Raw genomic sequence first — 23,177 nt, forward strand, 5'->3', positions numbered from 1 at the left:
GCATCTTCCCCTTTGGAGAAACAGCCCCAATCTGGCTCCCAGCCAGAAACCTAAAATTTCTTCCCACCCCTCCACAACAGGAAGATGCCCAAGGTCAGGTTGACTAACAAGGAAAAAATAACATAGGTTTGTCAACGCTTCCTAAAGGCACCCCCTTTTACAAACACAGGGAGTTAACCCCAGAGCCAAATATCATCTGATAAATAGCTGTTAGCACCCATATTCAGTTATTCTGCACCCTGAGGCCATTACACTCTGGCCTCAGGACTACAAGGACACTCCAATCCTCCAATCGGGCCCCAATCAGGGCCTTCTGCTCCCCAGCCACTCCTTCGTGCCCCTTGTGGGGCAGGAGCTCCTGGAGTGACAGTCCCTACAAAAAATGATGACAGAATACAGGCTTGTGGTGGTGGGTGCTGGAGGTGTGGGAAAGAGTGACCTGACCATCCAGCTGATCCAGAATAATTTTGTGGATGAATATGACCCCACCATAGAGGATGTCTATTGGAAACAGGTGGTCATTGATGGGGATGCATGTCTGCTGGACATCCTAGCAGGTTGGGAGGAATGTGGTACTGTGAGAGACCAATGCATCCACACAGGGGAGGGTTTCCTCTGTGTGTTTGCCATCAACAGCACCAAGTCCTTTAACAACATCCATCAGTACAGGGAGCACATCAAACGGATAAAGGACTCGGATGATGTGCCAATGGTGCTGGTGGGGAACAAGTGTGACCTGGCCACTCGTACTGTTAAATCTTGGCAGGCCCAGGACCTTGCCCGCAGCTATGGCATCCCCTACATCGAAACCTCAGCCAGGACCCGGCAGGGTGTGGAGGATGCCTTCTACACACTTGTACGTGAGATTCAGCAACACAAACTACGGGAGCTAAACCCTCCTGATAAGAGAGGCCCTGGCTACATGAGCTGCAAGTGTGTGCTATTGTGACATCAGATGACGGTACTCCAGCTGATGGTCGTCCTGCTCCTCCTGGCTCCTGCTACAGCCCAGAGATCTCGTTCCCACACCACCGCTGCCCCCACATCCTTCTGCCTCCCTATCTTCCCTACAGCAGCCTCTGACACCCACCCCAGGAGAACTCTACCACCTGCTTCCAGTATCCACTACCACTTCCCAGGGCCCCTCTACTGGCTCCTCAATGTCCTCGGAGCCTGGGGACAATGGTGACTATACCGAGATGGCCTTTGGTGTGGTCGCACCCCACCGCCATAGACCCACCTGCCCTTCCGCCGCAGCCCCCGCACGCACAGCCAACGGCGAAAGCAATGTCCAGCGCCCCGGGACTGGGACTAAAACTGTCTTTGCTGCTGCTGCTGCTGAGCAAAACCCCACTGGACCTCTACTTCTCAATGGATGCTTACTAAGAGAGGCTGTATGTGGACCAGCCGGATGACATACCTCTGCTCTATGCTCCTGAAGAAGTCCCCAGCTTTCACTTGGGCCAGCATCTTTCCACACACGGCTGCATGAGGACATCCATGAGGACACTGACCTTCTCTACCTCAACCAAAAACTTGGACCACAGTTCCTGGGAACCGCTCAACATTTGCAATGGTAGCTTCCCTTTGCTTACATCTTCCTCCAGGTCTTCCAGGGGTCCGCAACCCAGCGGGAGGACAGATGTCATTGGAAAGGCTGCGCCTGTGTGTACTTCTCCTTCATCAAAGACTCCTTCCCAGCGTGTAGCTCCCTCACAGCTTAAAGGTGAACACTCGCTGGGCCCTGAACTGGGAGAAGTATGTGCAGGAGGCGCCGGGAGCCATGTGCTCCCGGCCGGCGGATGACATGGAGATGGTGGCAGCGGCGGCAGCCTGGCCCCTGCCGAGGCCTCACCACTCCTGCTGTTTGCCAACCGCTGGGATGTGCGCCTTATGGATGCAGGTGGAATGAAGCTGGAGTCCACCATTGTGGCCAGCAGCCTGGATGATGCGGCCGCTGTCGACTTCCAGTTCGCCAAGGGTGCTGTGTACTGGACAGATGTGAGCGAGGAGGCCATCAAACAGGCCTACCTGAACCAGACTGGAGCTGCTACACAGAGCGTGTCATCTCTGGCCTCCTGTCACTGGATGGCCTGGCCCGTGACTGGGTAGGCAAGAAGCTGTACTGGACAGACTCGGAGACCAACCGCATCGAGGTGGCCAACCTCAATGGAGCGCCCCGTAAGGTTCTCTTCTGGCAGGACCTGGACCAGCCAAGGACCATTGCCCTGGATCCTGCACATGGGTACATGTACTGGACTGACTGGGGGGAAGCACTGTTGGAGCCCGTTCTCGGGTTCCTCGTGGCTTTACCCAGCAGGTCCGCATAGAGGATGATTAGGACCACAGGCCTGAGTGCAGGTGTCTGAGATGGTCTGCACTTGGCTGTGCTGGGGGAGGAGGTCTTTTGCTCCACCCCTTGGCATCTCTATAAATACCCTGGGGCAGAGACAGTCAGGGCCCGTTGGAAAAGGTTCCAGGTCCTCTCGAGGCTATCCTTTATTTTCTATCTGTTTATCTCCGCAATATTCTCCGCAATAAATCCTTCTAATATTTCCTGCTGCTCACACTCAAGAAAACTCTGGGGAGCTGTGGGGTTGATGGGTAAATGCCCCACAGAATGGCGCCATGAACAGGGACTAAAGAAAAAAAGGGGGGACTAAAAAAAGGGGGTACTAAAGACAAATGAACAGGGACTAAAGACAAAGTAATAGGGACTAAAGATAAAGGAAAATAATAGTTTTATTTGGCAAAAGTGCTGAGTCAGCCCTGTCAGTGGAAAGGCATGCTGGTGTTATGGAAAATATATATTTTATATATATTATTGAGAGGCAGGGGTTTCATCCTTGAGAGAAAAGGAAAGCAGACTGGAAGGATGTCTGATGTTGCAGCGCAAAATTCTCTTCTGTCAAAATTTTTTATCTTCTATCCCTTTCTCAATTTCTATCTGTGAAAAATAAGTATAAGGTATAGGGTAGTAATATAGTATAGGAAAAACTTAGAAGTGTAAGACTGTATAGAAAAAAATTTAAGATAAGTAAGGCAACTAGACAGAAAAACTCTTCAATTTTCTAACTTTGGGGGCTATGAATACAAACTGGGGGGAAAATCTTTCTTTGGGCTTTACGGGTAGTAAAAAAGCTCTTCTCTGAGCTTATGGGGAAGAAAAAGTTTCCTATGGAAGCTTTTGACCTGGGGACAGCTGAAATGCTAAGTCCAAGCAGCAGGAGAAAGTGTTTTCTCCCTGAGGCAAAAATGGGGGTGTAAGAAGTCAAAGTTTAAAGTTTAGAAGTTTTGGGAAAAGTTCATCTTTCTCCTGGGGGAAAAAAAAAAACTTTCTCTTAAACTAAAAAGCTTTTCTTGGAAAATTTGGGGGGAAAATCTCTCTAAAAAGCCTTAATCTTTTTCAAATGCTCTCTTAAAAACTAAAGCCTTTAACTTTCTCTCTCAGAAGGACAAAAATTAGAATCACCTGAAGATATTAGTATGGGGACCACCTGTGATTAGCTCTAAGGGAAAACAACAAACCTCTTAAGACAGCAAAACCTCTGAGTTCTCTTTTAAGCTTTAAAAATCATCCCTGCAATGCAGGAGGCAGGGACAATTTCCTAAAAACCTCTTCTAAGCTTTGTCTCTTCAAGCCAGTAAAAGACAGTGGGTCAGAGTACCCTGAGGGAAACGCTTGGGAGAGTGTGGGTAAAGAGCTACAGAGAGCCCAAAAGGGCAGGAAACTACCTGAGAAAAGCAAAAAAACCAAGCTTTTCAGTTACAGCAGAGCTGAGGCATCAAGGGTTTTGTTTCTGAGTGAGCTGTGAAAAGGTGCTCCTAATTGTCCTAATGCAAAGATCCCCTGAAGCAATGCAAACTGTTAGCATTGTATCCTTGCTCCTGAGCAAAAACCCAGAGGCGACTGGCCAGCGTCTCTGAGTTGGAGTGCATTTCGGGGATACTAGGGTTCCTGCAGTTGCAAACTTCCTGGAGTACAGAGCTGAGGCAGGAAGGTGCAGGATCCAGGGGAAGATTGCTAATGAACAAACAAAGCTAAAGCCAGTGGGAACGGCACAGTTATCTGCTTTCCTACAAGTCCCGGGATGATAGGTTCACAGCTGCAAAAAAGCTTTCCTATCAGAGAAAGGACCTTTCTGGGAAAACAGTAAAGCTATGTCTAAAGCAGTTGTGCTGCTGAGTTAATGCTGTCTGGGGAAAGAGTCCAGCCAGGACAGAACAGAACTATCCAGGAGTAAAGCTTTCTTTTCTGTCAGAGAAAGCATCTTTTTGAGAAAAGCTTTGTTTCAACTGACTCCGGGTGAGATGAGGGAGTGTAGCCCTGAGGGGTGATTGCCTCTGGCATAAGCTCTGTCCTTGAGCACCCAGACAAGCAAACACAACCCATTGGGGGACTGGGCCAGGTGAAGGCCTGATGAGGCAAAGCACCTGTCCTAACGGGAGTTTAGAAATGGCAAAAACCTCCCTTGTTAGATTTTCAGTCTGTACGCAAACCACACAGACCCCGAAAACAAACGGACAAAAAGCCCCTACCTTCAGTAGCAGGGAGAGCCGCCACTGTAGTGTCGGAAACTGTTTCTGGGGTAGAGGGGATAAACCGAGACCAAACTGGATACTGTCAGGGAGAAAGACTCTGAAGAAAGAGAAGGGACAGATTCCTCCCCAGAAAATGCATGACCTGTGAAGGCTGCTAAGAGTTTGAGGCAGATTGGGGGCGGGAGGAAGACCCCTACCTCCAAAGGCAGCTAGCAGAGGATCAGAGCAGCCTGAGATATCTGAAGCTCTGCATGGGGGGGGTGGGGACAAGCAAAATGAGAATAAAATCAGTGGGAGAAAATCTCTCTGAAAGAGCTATGGAAAAGCTGTTGTACATGATCTTGTTTTTCACTGACTGGCTAAGGCAAACACAAGCCCCGAGGAAAGTTGCTATCAGAAATTGCCCACCTCAACACGCGCTAACGAGGCAGGTGCGGTTCTGATTTGGGGGGCCAGTGTCAAATGAAAGAGAGACACCTGTTGAAGCCAGCTGAGGAGAGACTAGAAATCTCCCAATGTGCCATAGCTGAAAATGTAAAATGCTTGTTCAAATCTCCCATTGCAAAAGCAAAAAACTTTGTTCAAAACTCCCGGGCAAGAATTTGTAAGCAAGTATGGTAAAAAAGAACTTAGAAGTTGACTCTCAGATCAAAAAAGAACTATGGGAAATGACTGATATAAGGGAAATGATATTATTATGGACTGATATAAGGGAAATGCATTCTGGGAAAGGTAGTTTTTCCGCTAAAGATGGCGACGTTGCCCTGAAACACTTTTGTTAGCTCGAAAATACGTTCATGGTAAACTTAAAATACAGCTTTTAGCCTGGGCTACCAAGTGAGTTCCAGGAAAGGCGCAAAGCTACACAGAGAAACCCTGTCTCGAAAAACCAAAAAATAAATAAATAAAATAAAAAAATACAGCTTTTAAAAGAATAAGAAGGAAAATCGTCTAAGAGTTTAAGTGTCAGTTCCAATGAAAAATTGAAAGGATACTGTAAGGATTTGATCCTTAATTACATACGTCATCAGCCTTCGCAGGCTTCCCAGCCTAAAAAGCAGGTGGGCCCCTTGTGGGCTCTCTGTCCCCTCTCCTTCCGGTTCCTTCCCCCGTCGGCCCCTCCTTAGGCAACCTCGTGGTCCCCCGCTCCCGGGAGGTTACCATATTGATGGCGAAGTTAGTGCGGACACCCGATCGGCATATCGCACTACAGCCCAGAACTCCTGGACTCAAGCGATCCTCCTGTCTCAGCCTCCCGAGTAGCTGGGAAGGAGAGGGGACAGAGAGCCCACAGAGGGACCACCCACTTTTTAGTCTGGGAAGCCAGCGAAGGCTGATGACATAATTAAGGACGCAATTAAGGACAAAATCCTTACAGATATGGAACTAGGTGCTTCGCGGTTTGGGGCTCCGTTGGTAAAATGCCTTATTTACCCTAATAGCTGTGCAAATTTTTACAGTAGTTGGATGACAAAAAGCTACTTTTAAGAGCAAACAAGCCATTTTAAAAATCCTTAAAGCAAAAGAAAGCAGTTTATACACTGAATGTTGTCTTAGATATGAAGAAACTTATGTTGAAATTAAAAAAGTTCTTTGCCTTTTGAACGAACTGCAATGAGTAATTCCTTTGCAAATCTAATAAGGAGACAAGGAAACAGGCATTCAAAAAAGAAATGACTGCTTTATAGATGGGAAACAAACTTCAGAAATCTAGCTGTCTTACAAAAGAGTTGCTTCACCTGAAAGTTCCTTATAAAAAAATCAATGCTAAATATTAACAGCTGCTAATAACATCAGGAGTTAAAGCTAATGAAACGAAAATACTAAATCCTGAAAATGCTTTTTCTCAAAGTAAGCTAATGAAGGATACATTTCATGAAAGAACATCTATGTTCTTGACTCCTTTGAATAGTAACAGTTTTGGTGAAAATATTGGAACTAACAACCAAGTCAAAATGTTTCAACCAATTCAAGACGCTATTCACAAAAGAAAGCTGCCATGCTTTGTGGGCCATATTAGAGCTCACTCCAATCCTTTAGCTGAGGGTAATGCGAAATGGAAAGATCCCTGCTCAGGATTATGGAAGGGTCCCGATCCTGTTTTAATATAGGACCAAGGACATGTTTGTGTTTTTTCACAAGAGGAGAATGAAGCTTGGTGGTTACCAGAGTGTCTGGTAAGGAACGTGGAACTAAGAAAGGGTCAGCTCCAATGATGTTCCTATAAAGGAACCAGAATGAAAGTGGCTCGATTAGTGTTTCTGAGGTTTTGTCACTGGTTAATGCAAACAGTGGGGAAATAGAGTTCGGAGCTGTGCCGCTTTTGGTTTTACTAGCTCCTTTAGAAAAATACTTTATATCACCTAATAGCTGTTCAGTGTTTGGCAAAGAGCTTTACAGCAGCTAAATATGGTAATTTCACCCTCAGCGTGAAGTGAAGTTTTTCGGTAGAGCAAACCAAAAGTACTGCTGTAATAGAAACGTCTGTCTGAATTGAAGCATTTAGGGGAACTACTATGAATTTGGGTGAAGGGACAACCTCTAGTTAAAAACTGTTTACCGCTGACAGTGCATCTCTGCCGGTTCCGGAACAGCTGAGAGAGCTAGCAACTTTGGAGTGTGACTTCATCCTGGGAAGGTTACAGTCCCCTAGCAACAACTATCACAACTCTATAATGACAACACTCACTAAATCCCCATGTTGTATAGCAAAGCTGACTATAAACTCTAAACTTTAGAAATGATGTACGTACTTCCTATCTAGTTAAGACAATCTAATAGAGATAGTGATGCTGATTAAGAGTAAGAAGGAGAAAAAGATGAAAATAAGATATGTGAGTTTGTAGAAATTATTCTGTCTTGTTAGATCTGTGTTAAGAAATCTTTAGTTTGTAAAATAGATCCATAGAGTTCCTTTAAGAATATAAGCTTGCAAGAAGTATCTAAGGTAATCTTAAGACATGTAGTAATAAGCTTGTAAGAAGTAAAGATGCTAGTTGCAAATGTAAGTTTAAAAAGAAATAAGATAAGTATATAAGAAGTAATAAATATATTTGCTAAAGTAGTTCTATAGTTCCCTTAAAGAGTATACATAAGTAGACATTAATGTTATATGTGAATTTGTAAAAAAAAGTGTAAATGTCAAGTGTGAATCTATTCTTTTTTTTTTTTTTTTTAATTTTTTTTTTTAATTTATTTTAATTTATTTTGCAATACAATTCAGTTCTACATATCGGTCACGGATTCCCTTGTTCTCCCCCCTCCCGTCCCCCTCACCTTCCCCCCAACGCCCCCCCCCCCATTCCCATCTCCTCCAGGGCAAAGCCTTCCCCACAGACTGAGGTCAACCTGGTAGACTCAGTCCAGGTAGGTCTAGTCCCCTCCTCCCAGGCCAAGCCAAACAATCCTGCATAGGCCCCAGGTTTCAAACAGCCAACTCATGCAATGAGCACAAGATCTGGTCCCACTGCCTGGATGCCTCCCAAACAGATCAAGCCAATCAACTGTCTCACCCATTCGGAGGGCCTGATCCAGTGTGGACCCCTCAGCCATTGGTTCATAGTTCATGTGTTTCCATTCATTTGGCTATTTGTCCCTGTGCTTTATCCAACCTTGGTCTCAACAATTCTCGCTCATATAAACCCTCCTCATTCTCGTTGATTGGACTCCCAGAGATCCACCCAGGGCCTAGTCATGGATCTCTGCATCCAGATCCCTCAGTAGTTGGATGAGGTTTCTAGCACAACAATTAGGGTGAATCTATTCTTAATGTATATGGTGAAAGAACCTGAGACACAGAAGGTTAGTGTCCCAGTAGACTGCAAAGTAGGCAGTCTGAATGGTTTCAAAAGCTCCAGAAGCCGCTAAGAAGCTAAGAATGGCGGACACCAGAACCAGCACAAGGCATCTGCAGCTGAGATCTGTGGAAAATTAATGCAACACAGATAAACCTGAGCTAACATGAAAAACAGTGCGGTTTAGAATACTACTGTACCTAAAAAGGTCTCTGTCTGTGAGAACAAAAGTTGCAGAGACGCTTGTTTGAACAAAAATTGTTAACTGCAAAAAGTTTTGGTTGAAAAACGTCTCTTCATATTTGGAAGTGAAAGCCTGATACCAGAATTTATTTTTTGTTTGAACTTTTTGAACTTAAAATGAGATAAAATTACAAAAAGATTTTGGTTATGGATTTCTCCTATTTGGAAGGCTAGTACCAGAATTTATCATTTGAATTTTAAGACTTAAGAAATGAAATGAACAATAAAGATTTCATTGCAATGGGACAATTTTGAGTTTACTTATAGTAATGACCTGGGAACTATTTTCTGGAATTATTGGATTAAAAATGGAACTGTTTAAATGAAGAAATTTATTTCTACCTAGAATCAAGATGCAGTTTTGTGTATGCACATATGCTTTATTAACTGGTGATTCATGAATTGTTTTGTGGAACTGTTTATGTAAAAATGGAATTACTTATGGAACTGGTTTTGTGTTACAAATGGAACTGTTTAAACAGAAGTTTGGGTTTTATAACTAGGCTTGAGAGTTTGCTTAAAAAATTATAAAAGGGAGAGTTAATATTCCTTAGTCTATTTAATTTAAAAAATATTTTCTTTGAGTGGATTAATGTCATGTTTTGTTAGTAAGACATGCAAATGGGGTATACTAAGAGACTACTTTTAAAGTGTGTAAAGAGTTTTATTAAGAAACTGCTTTTGGATATTTTGCTAGAAGTTTTCAAAGTGTTAATAGTTAGATTGAGAATATTGCTTTTCAATATGGGTTTGTAGGAATTGTATAAGTTTGGGTTCCTCTAACTAGTTTGAGATTTTGTTTAAAAAATTATAAAGAAAAGGAGGAGTTATGAGATTGAATTATGTTTGCAGAAACCTATTGATATTAATGCACCCTGGTTTTGTGGAGTTAAGGAAATATTTAAGTTTGATGTGAATACATCGAAGTTTTTCCTATGTTCTGTTAGCAAGAAAATTCAAATGATTGAGTTAAAATTGTAAGACTGAGAAAATTGACTATATATAGCACCATATATGCTAATTCAATGGTTCTGTTAAGAGTTTGCTTTGAGTTGTAAGATTGGGAGAACTGTGACTATGTATAGCAATATTTATGTTAACCTGTTAATTGTAATGATGAAGCTAAGGGATTCTTTAAGTTTGTAGTCGCCTTAAGAGTTTAGGCTTGATGCAGCTAAAGACTGCTGTAGTCACCTTGGACCTAATTCAAAAGAGAAATGCCATCTGTATCATCCTCTACTCCCATACTGGGAGGTGTAACAGCTATGGAGATTGCTGTAAGCCATTAATAATTAGTTATTTTTTATATATAAAGAAGGGGGGACCCTTGGGAGCCCGTTTTCGGGTTCCTCGTGGTTTTACCCAGCAGGTCCATGTAGCAGGAATCTTAAAGAGTTCTTATTAATAAAATCAAACCCGAGGCCAGTTATTGGGGTCAATGCTGGTAGATCAGAGAAACAGAACAAGCCACAGCTATCTCACCTTACCGGATCCTCAGCTGGTCTTGTCTCCTCAGACTGGAGGCCTCTGAGTCCTCATCCAGAATGGGTCTCAGCTGAATTGCTGCTCAAAAGCCTGAATGCTTAACCAGGCCAAATGCTTAACCAGCCAAATGCTTCTAGTTTCTGGTCTCCACACCTTATGTATCTTTCTGTTCTTGCCATCACTCCCTGGGATTAAAGGCTGGCTTTGTGGGATTAAAGGCGTGTGTCACCATGGCTGGCCTTTCCAATGTGGCCTTGAACTCACAGAGATCCAGAGGGATTTCTGTCTCTGGAATGCTAGGATTAAAGGCGTGTGCTGACATTTTCTAGCCTAAGTATCTTGTGGCTTTTCTGTTCTCTGACCCCAGATAAGTTTATTAAGGTACACAATATTTTGGGGAACACAATACCACCACAGGTCCACATAGAGGATGATTAGGACCACGGGCCTGAGTGCAGGTGTCAGAGATGGTCTGCACTTGGCTGTGCTGGGGGAGGAGGTCTTTTGCTCCACCCCTTGGCATCTCTATAAATACCCTGGGGCAGAGACAGTCAGGGCCCATTGGAAAAGGTTCCAGGCCCTCTCAAGGCTATCCTTTACTTTCTATCTGTTTAACTCCGCAATATTCTCCACAATAAATCCTTCGATCTAATATTTCCTGCTGCTTACACTCAAAACTCTGGGGAACTGTGGGGTTGGTGGGTAAACGCCCCACAAAGCACCCCAAATCGAGCAGACGGGGATGGATGGCAGTATCCGGAAGATTATTGTGGACTCCGACATTTACTGGCCTAATGGGCTGACCATCGACCTGGAGGAAGAAAAGCTGTACTGGGCTGACGCCAAGCTCAGCTTCATCCACCGTTCCAACCTGGACGCGGCTCCTTCCGGCAGAAGGTGGTAGAGGGCAGCCTCACTCACCCCTTTGCCTGACGCTCGCTGGGGACACACTCTACTGGACGGACTGGCAGACCCGCTCTATCCACACCTGCAGTAAGTGGACAGGGGAGAAGAAAAAGGAGATCCTCAGTGCCCTCTACTCACCCATGGAGATTCAGGTGCTGAGCCAGGAGCGGCAGCCTCCCTTCCACACTGATGTGAGGAGGACAATGGCGGCTGCTCCCACCTGTGCCTGCTGTCCCCAAGGGAGCCTTTCTACTCCTGTGCCTGCCCTACTGGTGTGCAGTTGCAAGACAATGGCAAGACGTGTAAGGCAGGGGCTGGGGAAGTACTGCTGCTGGCCTGGAGGACGCACCTGAGAAGGATCTCTCTGGACACACCTGACTTCAGACACAGTGCTGCAGGTGGGCGACATCTGGCATGCCATTGCCATCAACTATGACCCGCTGGAGGGCTACGTGTACTGGACAGATGATGAGGTGCGGGCTATCCACAGGGCGTATCTGGATGGGTCAGGCTCACAGACACTTGTAAACACTGAGATCAATGATCCTGATGGCATTGCTGTGGATTGGGTTGCCCGAAACCTCTACTGGACGGATACAGGCACGGACTGAATTGAGGTGACCCGCCTCAATGGCACCTCCAGAAAGATCCTGGTGTCTGAGAACCTGAACCAACACCCGGCCATTGTGTTGCACCCTGTGATGGGCCTCATGTACTGGACAGATTGGGGGGAAAACCCCAAAATCGAACGTGCCAACCTGGATGGGCGAGACCGGCATGTCCTGGGGAACACCTCCCTCTGGTGGCCCAACGGACTGGCTCTGGACCTGCAGGAGGGCAAGCTATACTGGGGGGATGCCAAACAGGTAAACAGCCCACCTTATTTAAAAAACAAAAAGGGGGAATCTGTGGGGCATACATGGGCTGCAAAGAGGGTGCCGAGAGAAATTCAGATAAATAGAGCTTAAGCTTTAAGGTGTTTACGCAGAGTGGATACAAATGGTGAGAAAGGAAGTTAGCTCAAGTTGTTTATGCTAAGATAAGATACTAAAAAACAAGAGATAGTGTCAGGACATAAACAACTTGTAAACAGGGTGCCCTTTAAAATGATTGGTTTGTTCCTTCACCCCCTCCTAGGGTTTGGAGGTTTTCTAGTATAAAAGAAGCTTACTGACTATCAATAACCGAGTTCTTGCTTGACTTGACTCCCCGCTGCGTCTGATTGTCTCCGGGTAAGAGGGAGGCTAGGAAACCGCTCAACCGTGAGCGGTGCGCACTTGCCTTTCCTCAGTTCCAGGCCACCTCTTCACAGGTGACCTAAGTTCCTGGTGGGGCAGGTCCCCACACAGCGGGGTCCAGCCTCAAAGGACTGAAGCACTATACCCTCGCCTAAGGCAGTTTTATTTCTCTCCATTACAGTTCAGCCAGTTAATTTCCATATGCTCAAAACAACCTGAAGGGAGATTCCAACAATACAATGCCAAGTGCAAATTCCTCAATTTGTCAGGTACCTCGGTTTTCTGGGTTTCCTGAACCAAGTTTTGCATAGGCCTTTGTATCCTTGGGAAACTCTGAGACAAGATTCACATAGAGGGCAACAAGGGAAAGTGTCAGAATGCTCTGGATCTCCAACTCCTTTCAGCCTTGTTGACTGCAGTTAAGAGCACTGACCACTCTTCCAGAGGACACAGGTTTAGTTCTCAGCACTCATGTGGTAGTTAACAACCCTCTGTAACTCCTGTTTCTGGGAACACAATCCCTTCTTCTGGCAACTTTTGGCACCAGGATGCAGGTGGTACAAAGACGTGTGTGTGTGTGTGTGTGTGTGTGTGTGTGTGTGTGTGTGTGTGCACAAGGGTATCTCACTGTGTAGTCCTGGCTGACCTGTAACTCAAGAGGTTTGTCTGCTGAGTCTGGAATTAAAGGTGTGTGCCACCATTACTCAAACTATAATTTACAAAATGAATTAATATCCAATGATAACACTATCCATGGTATTTTAAACTGTAAGAGCCAATGTTTCTTGACTGCTAGAATATTTAAATTGTACTAGGCTAGAAATGGCACACCTTTAATTCCAGCATTCAGGAGGCAGAGGCAGGTGGGTCTCTGTGAGTTTGAGGCCAGCCTGGTCTACATAGTGAGACATAGGAGAGCCAGGGCTCTGTAAAGAGACCTGTCTTTAAAAATCCAAAATAAACAATGTACACACAGGCTTTTCTCTGTCTTGTCCCATCTTGCAGCTGCTTCCAAATAATCACTCAGGGACTTATATTGACTATAAATGTTTGGCTGATGGGTCAGGCTTATTACTAGTTAGCTCTTACATATAATCTAACCCTTATTTCTTATCTATGCCTTGCCACATGGTTCATGGCTTGTTACCTCATTTTTATACATCTTGCTTCCTGATGTCTGCCCTGATCATCTCTAGTTTGACTGTACTGCCTAACTTTATTCTGCCTGGCTATTGGCTAACAGCTTTATTTATCAGCCAATGAGAGCAACACATAGTCACAGCTTATAGAAAGATCATCCCACAGCATTTCCCCCTTTCTGTCTAATCAAAAAGGAAGGTTTTAGCTTTAACATAGTAAAATTACATATAACAAAACAGTTATCAAGCAAGAATTATAGTTACAATATCTAGTCTATTTGTATTTGGTAAAATTAAAGAAAATGCTCTATCACCTATTCTATTTTTGAGTCTAAAGTTTTATATCTAATATACCTTTTATCATAACTAAGGAAAACTATAATTATAACTATCTAGTCTTCAACTCCATCAAAGATCCCAGAAGGATATAATATTATAATATAACAGGAAGTACATTGCAAACAACTTCCAAACTCTAAAAATGACAGACACATCTGGCTGCCTGGACAATAACCCAAAGATCTTCTGTACCATTGGGGCATCCATCTTCAGTCTATAGGTCTAGAGTATCTGGCAGACTTTTTAGTGAAGCAGGAAATTTAAAGGACTGTCCTGCCTATATTGGCAAAATTCTTCAGTCACTTTCCTCTATGTCTTGCAGCATGTCTGGCAGCTTCTTCTGTGAAGCAGGAACCTAAAGGACCATCCTGCCTTGTTTTGGCAAAGTTTAGCAGTCATCTTCCTGTGGGTCCTGCATGTCCAGTTTATATAAAATACTGTCAAGCAATCCAGGCAAGAGCAATTTCTTACCCAAATGGCTAGCCTTGCTACATTGAAAGCAAACTCATAAGTAGTTTCTTCGATACCCATCATCCTCTTTGAATTAATTGGTGCTGCCAGGAGCAGATGTGTCTCACTATAGAGAAAATCTAAGTTCTTAAAACATTTTAAATGCCATAGTCTGTAGATCTTTGAAGTATTTGAAGATTACCTATCTAATTGAAATATATCTTTGTATACCTAGAAAACCTAACAAATATGGCTATAAGTTTGATTATTATAGATGACTATTTATTAAGCTATATTTTAAAATTATATATTACATTTTGAAATGAGCTGCATGAACATAATACCTTAAACAAGAGTAGAAATATACATACAGTATAACAAAATTGTTGTTAAATTTGTATCAATAGACTAAAATGCATACCAATGTAAAATATTTTGAGATTAACAGTTGTTTTTTGGCCGGGTGGTGGTGGCGCACGCCTTTAATCCCAGCACTTGGGAGGCAGAGCCAGGTGGATCTCTGTGAGTTCGAAGCCAGCCTGGGCTACCAAGTGAGTTCCAGGAAAAGGTGCAAAGCTACACAGAGAAACCCTGTCTCGAAAAACAAAAAAAACAAAAAAAAAAAACAGTTGTTTTTTGGATTAAAGTAGATTTAATAATCTACCCTCTTTTCATCATTTCTATATCATATCCTCTTTTCTTCTTTTAGAAAGAGATTGACTATGACCAACAACAATTTGTAACCACCCCCCTCTTAAATGAAAACAAATATTCATAAATAATATTTTGGGAATTTGGGCATAGTTCTTTAGACTACTTCCTGCTGATTAGGGGTTCTGGTAATCTTATGGGGACCCTGAGAAAATTTGAGATAATGGCAAAGTCATGGGAAGACCAGCTATAACCTTTGTTGACAGATATCATCTGTCAAGGTTCAGAAGGTCTCCCTTGATTAAATCTGATCCATATTAACCTGGAACAAATCCACAGCCTCTTATTTCCTGTAGAAACAAAAGCAAAACTGCTTCTCTAAAACAATGCATCTTTTAAGTTCCATTTTACAAATATATTTTTTGCCTTCTGTTTTAAAGTTAAGGCACTCTTAAAATATTTAGGTTGGTATATTTCATCAGTCTCTCTTTCAATCTCATGTCTCCCAGCAGCTGTCTCTTCCCCATCAGCCATCAAAAAATTCAAAATCAACACAATAACGTATTGGATACAGACTCCCTGTGTATTTTCCATTTCTGTGTGACTTATTCTTTGTTTGTTTGTTTGTTTGTGTTTGTTTGTTTGGTTGGTTTTTCAATACAGGGTTTCTCTGTGTAGTTTTGGTGCCTGTCCTGGATCTTGCTCTATAGACCAGGCTGGCCTTGAACTCACAGAGATCAGCTTGGCTCTGCCTCTCAAGTGCTGGAATTTAAGGTCTGTGCCACCACTGCCTGGCCTAGCTTATTCTTTTTTATGACCTTATTTCTCTCATTAAAGATTTTATTATTTTTTTAATTATTTATTCCTTTCTATAATTGTCCATATTCTTTTTATTTTTTTCTTAAGCCTATACATATTGTAAAACATCTTGGAACCTGTTTAGAGGTTTTTCTGTCTGGACCTTTTTTTACTCTGTATCTTTTAGTCTTTTTATCTGTCTGAGCAAAAGCCTTAAACCCACCATGCAGCATGCGCTTGTACTGCTGCTCTTGTGATCTGGTGGGAATCTGCCATGTTTCAGCTCAAGCATGCATGCCTCCTCAGCCAGGGGGATGGGTCTCTGTACTGCAGCCCACATGAGAGACATGAACTAGGAAGCTGCTCTTGGCTCCATTTCAGAACCTTTTTAAAACTCTCTCAGGTTTAATGTGGATGGAGTTGCCAAATGTTGGGCACCTTATGTACATGGAGGCTTTTCTCTGTCTCACCCAATCCCACAGCTGTTTCCAAATAATCACTCAGAGGCTTATATTAATTATAAATATTTAGCTAATGACTCAGGCTTATTGCTAGTTTGCTCTTACATTTAATAAAATCTATATTTCTTATCCATGTTTTGCCATGTGGTTCATGGCTTGTTACCTCATTTTTGTATGTCTTGCTTCCTTGGCAGCTGGCTGGCATCTGTTCTGATTCTACCCTTCTTCATCTCCAGTTTGATTGTACTGCCTAGCCTTATTCTGCCTGGCTATTGGCCAAAACAGTTTTTTATCAACCAATGAGAGCAACACATATTCACAGAGAAGAGAAAGACCATCATCCCACGGCAAAAAAATAAAAAAAAAAATTTAAAAAAATTGTTCTATAGTGTCATTAGCCAGGATTAAAAAATTAATTTAACAGTATTCATAGTTTGCTAATAAAAAGGAAATGGTCAATATTATTTCAACTCCTAGTAGAGTTCCATTTCCCTTTTTGACTGTTAAAATAAAAAAAAATAACATTTTGTTATGCTCACAAAATCTATAAATCTTAATTTCTGACATGGCCAACTTCTTGTTTTTAATCTGTCAGTAAAAATACTTGGAACATGGGAAAAGATGGAAAAGATGATTTTCTTAAAAGGGAATTAAAAATAATATTGTAAAATTATATGATTTCTCCTGGAACTCTAATTTTCTAGAGTAATAAAACCCCTTGAAGTATCATTCATAAGTAAAAATTAGAATAATTTAAATATTTAAGACCATTCTTTCCTAAAAATTAGAGCCAGTCATTCCACACAAAATTATAACTATAAGGTCAAATAGGTCAAAAGGAGAAAACATCTAAAGGTAAAGGATAATTGATTCTTTTAAATACTCCATACAAAAAAAATTCTATAGAATTAAAAAAAAAACCCAACCCTGTTAGATACAGGAGGAATCATATAGTCAATCTACTTTCAAAAATGACCAAATTCCCTGTTCTAGTCACATTGGTAAATGCACTTCAAAGAGAAGTCACCTCTTTATTGAAAACACATAATGGGACCCCTGCCTGACGCCGTTCCACTCAGACCAGGTCTAGCCAGCTGAGGTCCTCAAGGCCCTGGCTGATGGGAAGATAGCCATGGGCCTGCCCGGCACCTTATGGCACCGGATGTGGGCCTTATTATGATAAGGAAATATCTGGTGGAGAAATGGGAGAGAGAGAGAATCAGAACGGTTCATACACTGTGGAAAGACACAGAAAAGAAATGAAGATGGTGAAGAGTGGGCAAATATTGGACATCTGCTTGCCGCCTGGGGCCATGGTGGTGTCTGGGCAGGGCTGCTGCCAAGGGTCATGTCTGGGTCCCTGGTCCTACAGTAGCCAGAGTCTCTGTTGATGTCCATGGCTCCTGTTGCCGCTCCAGTGGGCTGGGCCACCTCCTGGGGCCGTGTTTGGGTCCACGAGCCATGCTGCCGCTGGGGCTGTACCCATCTGGGTGGCCTTTGCTGCCACCTGGGGCCATGGTGACAACCAGGCCTAGGCTGCTGCCAAGGATCAGGTCTGGGTCTGTGGTCCTTCCACAGCCAAGGTCTAAGTTGACGCTCATGTCTCATGGTGCCACCAAAGGACACATGAAGCCTGGGGTCTGGGCCACAACCTGTGGCCTTGTTGGTGTCCAGGGGCCATGCTGCTGCCAGAGCCATCCTGATCTGAGTGGCCGGAACTACTACTTGGAGCTAGGATGTCGAACAGGTTGAGCTGCTGCCTGGGGCTATGTCTGGGTCTGTGGCCCAGCTGTAGCTGGGCTCTGTGTTGAAGTCTATGACCCAGGTTGCCACTAGGGCCCATACAGAGGCCCGGGATCTAGGCCAGAGCCTGTGGCTTGGTTGGAGTCTGGGGGCCACGCCACAACAGGGGCCATACACATATGGGTGGAATATGCTGCCACCTGGGGCTATGGTGTCATCCAGGCCCAGGCTGCTGCCAAGGGCCATGTCTGGGTCCGCGGCCCTATAACAGCCAGGATCCGAATTGACATATGTGGTTCCTGTTGCCACCGAGCACTGTAAGGATGCCCAGGGTGAGATCAACCACCTGAGTTCAGGTTGGTGTCTGATGGCCAGTATGCATCCAGATCTGAGTGGCGTGTGCTGCTACTCAGTGTCATGGTGATGTCCAGGCCAGAGCTGTAGCTGAGGGCCATGTCAGGGTCTGTGGCCCTACTGCAGCCAGGGTCTGCACTGATGTCCGATGCTTTTGCTACCATTGAAGGCCATGTAGACACGTGAGAATCAAGGGCCATGTTGGTGTCTCAGGGCCATAGTGCAGCTGGAGCGGTGGTAACAACCAGACCCAGCTGCTGCCAAGGACCATGTTGGGGTCCACAGTCCTACCGCGGCTGGGATCCATGCTGAAGTCTGGGTCCTGCATTGCCAGCAAAGGTCACATACAGGCCCAGGGTTAGGGATGCAACCTGAGGCCTTGGTGGTATCCAGTGGCCATACGGCCACCAGAACCGAAATTCCCACCTGAGTGGCCATTCCTTCCACCCAGAGCCAGGATGTTGCCAGGCCCAAGCTTCTGCTTAGGGCCATGTCTGAGTTCGTGGACCAGCTGCAGCTGAGGTCTATGTTGATGTCTGTGGTCTGTGTCACCTCACGAGGACTGAGGAACCATTTGAGATAAAATCAGAGGGCCATGCTGAGCCAGCCCTGCCCTTCACTGGTCCTGGGAAAGCTGGCCTTGCCTCTTGCTGGACACTACAGCAAGAGAGCTGGCTCCTGAACTAGGGAGAGATAGTCTCCACCCCTTACCACAGGTGAGGGTGAACCAACCTTGAGGGCATGCTTGTAGGGGAACAGGCTCCGCCCCCTTGCCCGAGGTGGGTGGCCCTGGAGGCCCAGACTGACCAGCTTGGCTACCACCCAGGCCCATAGCCTGGCCTTGGGTTAATCCACCCTAGCATCTACCCCATCTAGGACCTGTTGGAGGCAGTGAAGGGACTGTTCCTGTGGAACGATACCCACAAGATCTCCAAGACTTGGGAGGCCACAGAATATTGCAGAGGAGTTCTAGTGAGGATCCAGTGAGGATGGTGTACCAGAAACCAGAGGTCTTGATCCAGACCAGTGACTCATTGCAAGGAACATTTGCCAGTAAAGCTGATGGGACAAAGAGGTTACTATATGGCACACCTAGACTTCCAATGCCACCAGGACAGATGAAGAGGTGTTGCAGAGGCAGGAAAGAAGGAGAAGCAAAGAGATTTTTCTGTTTTGGATTTTGTTTTGTTTTGTTTTTTGTTTTTGTTTGTTTTTGCTTTTGTTTGCTTACTTTGTTTTGTTTTCTTTTGTGGGGGGCTCAGCAGGGGTGAGTGTAATGTGAATTGCTAAACAGTCTTATTAATTAAAAAAACCCAGAGTCAGATATTGGGGTGAAAGATGAAAGACCAGAGAAGCAAGCCAGCCACAAATTCTTACCGCTAGAAAATCCTCAGTCCGAGAGCTACTTCCTGTATACTCATGCCTTATATACCTTTCTGTGTCCTGCCATCTTCCTCTCTCTGCCCAGCTACATCACTTCCTCTTTCTGCCTAGCTCTATTACTTCCTGTCTGTTTGTACAGACCTCCAGACCTCTATGGTTAACTAGTGCTGGGATTAAAGGTGTGTGCCACCACACCTGGCTCTGTTCCCAGTGTGGCCTTGAACTCACAGAGATCCAGATGAATTTCTGCTTCCTGAATGCTAGGATTAAAGGTATATGCTACCACTGCCTGACCTCTATGTTTAATATAGTGGCTGGTTTTGACCTCAGATCCCCAGGCAAGCTTTATTTGTTAGAGCACAAATAAAATATCACCACAGATGAGTGGAGGGTATGGGGGGACCAGGAAGTGAGCATAATTGGAAGTTTCACATCATTCACCCCAAAGAGTCAATAAAGAAGTTAAATTTTTAAAAAAGTTCTACTTTATGAAAAGAAACAGCTTTATAATTCATAATAAATACTGAATCTTTCAACTAATCTATTAAAGGTATTCCATCTTTAAAAAAAATACATAGTGGGGTATGCCAGAGACATGGCTCAGAGGTGGTTTCTTTTTTTTTCAGAGGCTTGGAGCTCAGTTCCAGGCACCCATGGTGACTTCCTCAGCTACTACTCTCTATTCTGAAAACCGCTTTGCTGTTTTCTCAGCCTCATCTATGTCAGATTCTAGGAATGAGCCTTCCTAGCAATGGGGGACGTGAAATAATATTTGGAATAATATTTGGCCTCCATATGCACAAAATGTGATGCTTGGCTAGCAGGAAACTGTGAAATAAAGTTTTCAAATGGAAGCCATACCTCCACTGAACCTTGCACAACACTGGAACGCCAGTTATTGCGAAGTGGTTGAACGGTGCAGGCCACATGCCTTGAGCTAGCTCAGCCTCTTAAACAGTCATTCCTTGCCCTCCTCTGCCTGTGATTAACGTTGTGAATAATAGTAAATCCTTTTGGAACCCATGAACAGACCCCTAGAGTTCATCGATCTGAGTATGTCCTCAGAGAGCATTTGAAACCTGGAGCAGAGATTTCTCCACTTTACTGTAATCCACTGTGGTGATATACTGTGTACCCTAATAAAAATTGCCTGAAGATCAGAGAACAGAACTGTTAGGGTCTGAGAGAAGCCCCCAAGAAAGATGATGAGTCACGTATACAATCAACAAGAGCATTTATTATTTCCAACATGTTGAGTTGGTAAATAGTGACCCCAAAGGGAGGTTGAAAGCTCCTTTTAAGCAGAAATTCTCCTTTTAGGGGAATTCCAGGGAGGAGGGATTAATCTGGTGCCGATTGGTGGAGGAAAGATTAGTCTAGGGGCTGACTGGTAAGAGGCTCTAGTGGTTAGGGACCTTCTAGCTGCAAGGTAGGGAAAGCTCTCTTTAGCCAGCAGAAGGCTGGGGGGGCACCTGCTGATTGGCTGCCCCTGAGTTGTGGTCTTCCTGAGAACTGCCTGCTCAGCTCCAGCCAGTTCCAGTAAACTGAAACTAAGGCCTGGTCCCTGGCAGGACTACCAGAAACCTGTCATGGCTCTGGTCTGGCTCCCCGGCCCTCTCAAGAACAAGCTACTAGGTTAAACATAGAGCTGGGCAGTGGTGGCACACGCCTTTAATCCCAGCACTTGAGATCTCATGCCTTTGCTTGGGAAGCACACATGCCTTTAATCCCAGCACTAAGAAGTAAGTGACATGGCTGGGCAGAGAAAAGTATATAAGGTGTGAGGAGACAAGAACTAAAGGCTTTTTCAGCTGAGGCCCTTTTGGCTGAGGACTCAGAGGCATTCAAACAGAGGATTTGTGGAGTTGACGAAGTGAGATGTGGCAGTGACTTGTTCCTTTGTCTCTCTGATCTTTCAGCATTTACCACAAATCTGGCTCCAGGTTTTTTATTAAAAGACCAATTAGAAATTTGAGCAGCAATTCACCTATCTGATGTTTCCACCAATGAGGTACTATCTGTGTTCTGTTACTACAAACACTTTATGAAACTGTTACCATATCGAAACACAGAACTGTGGTAACTTAAATCTGTGTTCCAGGGCCACAGTCACTCATTTGGCTCCAGAATAAGCCATTTCTTATTCCTACTCACCTTCTGTTTTGTTTGGGTCTCTCTTGTTCACTGCTGCTAGGTTAGCTGTCCCAACAGCTTCTGGAGGTTTTCTGTCCCTGTCACAACTCTCGGACAGCAGATGCATGACCTACTCCAAACAGTTTTTGTGTGGGTTCTGTGTGTCAGAACTCAGTTCCCAGGCCTGGCATGATGGAACCGTCTCTTCAGTAGGAGAGTTGCTGTGGTGGCTTGAACAAGAATGACCACCATAGGGTCAATGTATTTGAAGCTTAGTCTCAGGAGTGGCACTCTTTGAGAAAGATTAGAAGGATTAAGAGGTGTGACCTTATTGGAGGAAGTGTGTCACTCAGGTAGGATTTGAGGTTTTAAAAGCCATGCCAGGGCCAGACTCTCTCTCTCTCTCTCTCTCTCTCTCTCTCTCTCTCTCTCTCTCTCTCTCTCTCTCTCTCTCTCTCTTGGCCTGCAGATCAGGATGTATGTAGCTCTCAGCTACTGCTCCAGCATCATGAGTGCTGACATGCTTCCACCATGCTCCGCACCATGATGACACAGACCAAGCCTTTGAAACTGTAAGCAAGACCCATTTAAGGTTTTCTTTTATGAGCTGCCTGGGTAATGCTGTCTCTTCAAGCAATAGAACAACTACTAAGACAGGTGTATTTTCACGAACATTTTGTTTGGAGGGGCGGAGTCTTGATATGTATCCCAGAAACAAGTCCCAGGACCAAATGGATGCTGAAGCAAGTCCTGGAATATGTTAGTTGTGACAAAAACGTGTAGTGAATGGCCATAAACATGAAAAACTGTTTTATCACAGTTTTGTACATATACATGGTGCAAAGCACCTAATGATGAAAATATACAAAGAACTGTTAAGTGCAACAGTATGACAGATCAATTTAAAAACTGGCAAAAGACAAGAAACAAAACAAAACAAAAACAAAAACACCTCACTAAAGAAGATACTCAAACTTAACAAACATGGATATCTGCAAATGTCCGCTGAGGTCTGAAGGCTCGAGACCCACACATTTCCAGTCTATTGAAATCCAAAGCCTTAAGGTAGTGTGGTCAGGAGTGGGACCTTGGAGAGGTAATCAGGCTAGGAGGGCGGAGCTCTTATAAATGGGATGAGTACATTTTTGTTGTCTTGCAATTTTTGTTCTTGTATTTTGTTTTTTGGGACAGGGTTTCTCTGAGTAGCTCTGGCTGTCCTGGAACTCATTCTGTAGACCAGGCTGGCCATGAACTCAAAGATCCTTCTTCCTCTGCTTCCTGTGCCACCACTGCCCTGCTATAATTTTGCCTTTTTTTTTTTTTTTTTTTTTTTTTTAGGGGCTGGGGACTGAATGTGCTAGGAAAGAACTCTACCACTGGGCCATTCTGCAACCCAGTTCCCTTTATAAAAAGATTCCTTAGAAACCCTGCCCCTTTTCAGACAAAGGAGGCTGGAGCAAAAGGATGGCTGAGTAGAATGTAACTCTGATCAAGCTTGCATCCTAACTTGCAGTTTCC

At 44.3% G+C, this 23,177-nt stretch overlaps 1 protein-coding gene across 1 annotated transcript; it reads left to right on the top strand.

Moving 5' to 3' along the window:
* Positions 1-236: 236 nt before the first annotated feature.
* On the top strand, positions 237-1,036 carry LOC128122986 (GTPase HRas-like). The gene has a single exon (XM_052758896.1). The coding sequence runs from the start codon at positions 383-385 to the stop codon at positions 947-949; it is 567 nt and encodes a 188-aa protein (XP_052614856.1). The 5' UTR covers positions 237-382; the 3' UTR covers positions 950-1,036.
* Positions 1,037-23,177: the final 22,141 nt, after the last annotated feature.

This window comes from Peromyscus californicus, unplaced genomic scaffold, assembly GCF_007827085.1.
Source record: "Peromyscus californicus insignis strain IS unplaced genomic scaffold, ASM782708v3 Scaffold_3__1_contigs__length_106647218, whole genome shotgun sequence".
Classification (NCBI taxonomy): domain Eukaryota; kingdom Metazoa; phylum Chordata; class Mammalia; order Rodentia; family Cricetidae; genus Peromyscus; species Peromyscus californicus.